This window comes from Colobus angolensis, unplaced genomic scaffold (assembly GCF_000951035.1).
Source record: "Colobus angolensis palliatus isolate OR3802 unplaced genomic scaffold, Cang.pa_1.0 Scaffold44, whole genome shotgun sequence".
Classification (NCBI taxonomy): Eukaryota; Metazoa; Chordata; class Mammalia; order Primates; family Cercopithecidae; genus Colobus; species Colobus angolensis.
The window spans coordinates 1647100-1649385 of NW_012117821.1; the positions used below are offsets into that span (position 1 = coordinate 1647100).

Here is a 2286-nt window from a genome sequence, read left to right on the forward strand (position 1 = left end):
AATGAAACTCTGTCTCAAAAAAAAAAAAAAAAAACCAAAGTCATATACTTGGTATGAGTCCTATCTAAACCCTACGTAAACCCTATGTGAACGGAGAGGATGGAGTGAAGGTACAAAGCCATTCACGTTCCCATTATCGTTGGTGTTTCCATTTGATTTGGTTCCAGAATATCCTTAGGCTCCCTGCTGTCTCCAGGTCCCCTTCTCCTGCCTCACTCTCACTCACTCCAGAGGACTGGCAGTGCTGGCCTCCCTGGCTGGACCCCCAACCCTGACCAGAGGTTTCTGGGTGGTATGCTCTGAGGCCACCTGCTGCTCCTTGCCCAGTGTCCCTGGGTGCTCTGTGGGAACACAGAGAGGTCACTTGGGAGGTTCCGGCCTCTGCCAGCCTGCGGCGCCTTCCTGGCGTCATTGCCCCCCGCATGCTTACACAACCAGTGATAAGGTGGTATCCAATGCCGTAATCCTCCCCAGGGCCGGCCCAGCCCCGTCTGGTCCTGTTTGGTCCCTGACCTGCTTGCTGGAAGCCCAGCTGGGGGCTGCATCGGGGGTGGTGGAGGTCTGGAGTGAGGGGTGCCCAGGCCTCTCTCACAGTGTGGGGGCACAAGCTCTGCCCTGGACACTCTGCCAGTGTGACCCTACCCACATGTTGGGGGTGAGAGAAGGGGGCTTTCTGGGTGGCCAGACCCCAGGAGAGGGGCCTAGCCAGAGCAACCCCAGCCCAGCTGCCTGCAGCTGCACCCCAAGGGCCCTGGCTCAGCCCAGCCAGACACGGTGTGGACAGAGGGGCTTGGGCATGAGTCCAGGCAAGCCAGGACAAGTCTCTGCTGTGGCTTGGCAGTGACCCCGTGATTGGTGACATGTCTGGCAGGCCTAGGGGACAAATCCTCAGCCCGGGTGCATCAGGCCAAAGCCTGGCTGTCTGGAGCCCTCCAGGAAATGCCCCCTGAGGCTGGGGGACACCCGAGTGATTGTGCCAAACAATGGACAAGAGGGCTGGAGTCTCAAAGCCGAAGTGCCTTCCGCTTCCATCTGCTCCGCCCAGGAGCAGGTGCACCCAGGTGGTGGCCTGGGCTATAAAGCTGGCCCCCTGGGGCTTAGGGACTCAGCACTAGGGGCTGGAGGGCAGGTGAGGGGATGACGTTGTTCCTGCTCGGCGCAATCCTGGCCCTTCTCTGGGCGCCCACGGCACAGGCTGAGGTTCTGCTGCAGCCTGACTTCAATGCTGAAAAGGTACCAGGGGCCTCTGCTGTCCTGCGGTGGGTGGGAGCTGGGCCCCTGCCAGAGACAACGTGATAATTGTGACAACTGCCTTTCCTGGGGCACTTGCTCTGTGCCCAGCCAGGCACGTGCTGTAGACCCGCTCTGCATTTAATCCTAAACCAGCCCGTGAATGGATCATTACTGCACCCACTTCACAGCTGGGGAACTGAGGCTCACAGCTGCACTGTGACCTGCCCAAGATGAGTTCCTGTCCACCTGGGCTCAGCTCGCACCCGAGAGATGGCCACTCCGAGGCCCCTTGCCGTGTCACTTCTAGGTTGTCCCCTGGGTCCCTGGGCAAGGAGGGCCCTGCTGCTGGCTGTCCTGGCCTGCGGTGACTAAGTCCCCGGCAGTTCTCAGGCCTCTGGTACGTGGTCTCCATGGCATCTGACTGCAAGGTCTTCCTGGGCAAGAAGGACCACCTGTCTATGTCCACCAGGGCCGTCAGGCCCACAGAGGAGGGCGGCCTCCACGTCCACATGGAGTTCCCGGGGTGAGTTACTTGGGCTGGGCTGCCTGGGCTGGGCTGGGGGGCCGAGGTAGCTGGGTGCCAGGAGTTAGCCAGCTGTGCACCCCCAGGGCGGACGGCTGTAACCAGGTGGATGCCGAGTACCTGAAGGTGGGCTCCAAGGGACACTTCAGAGTCCCAGGTGGGTCCTGCTTCATCCGCCTTCAAGGGTGCTGGACGCCGCCTCTCTGGGGGTGATGTGGGGCTGACTTTCCACCAGGGCTCCAGCTGTCCATCCCAGTCTCCAGCCCCTGCCCGCCCCTCCCCTGTCCTCGGGGAACATGCTCACAGCCCAGCAGCAGGGGCAGGCGTGGGTGGGGTCGGTGCCCGGCGGCCCATCCACTTCTCCAGCCTGATCGGCGGCCTGTCTCTCCGCAGCCTTGGGCTACCTGGACGTGCGCATCGTGGACACAGACTACAGCTCCTTCGCGGTCCTTTACATCTACAAGGAGCTGGAGGGGGCCCTCAGCACCATGGTGCAGCTCTACAGTGAGTGCCTGTCCCACCTCCCCCCA

The 2286-nt window shown here is 61.7% G+C and overlaps 1 protein-coding gene across 2 annotated transcripts in view; it reads left to right on the plus strand.

Moving 5' to 3' along the window:
• Positions 1-2286, plus strand: part of LCN15 (lipocalin 15) — a 20485-nt gene that overhangs the window by 14734 nt on the left and 3465 nt on the right. Inside the window, exons 1-4 of one of the 2 annotated variants that reach the window (XM_011957283.1) lie at positions 1120-1233; positions 1617-1756; positions 1843-1913; positions 2150-2260. In XM_011957283.1, coding sequence (XP_011812673.1) covers positions 1138-1233; positions 1617-1756; positions 1843-1913; positions 2150-2260 — 418 coding nt within the window. In that variant the 5' untranslated portion in view covers positions 1120-1137. Of the gene's footprint in view, positions 1-40; positions 1757-1842; positions 1914-2149; positions 2261-2286 lie in introns of those variants that run through there. The other variant, XM_011957284.1, reaches the window with a different exon arrangement.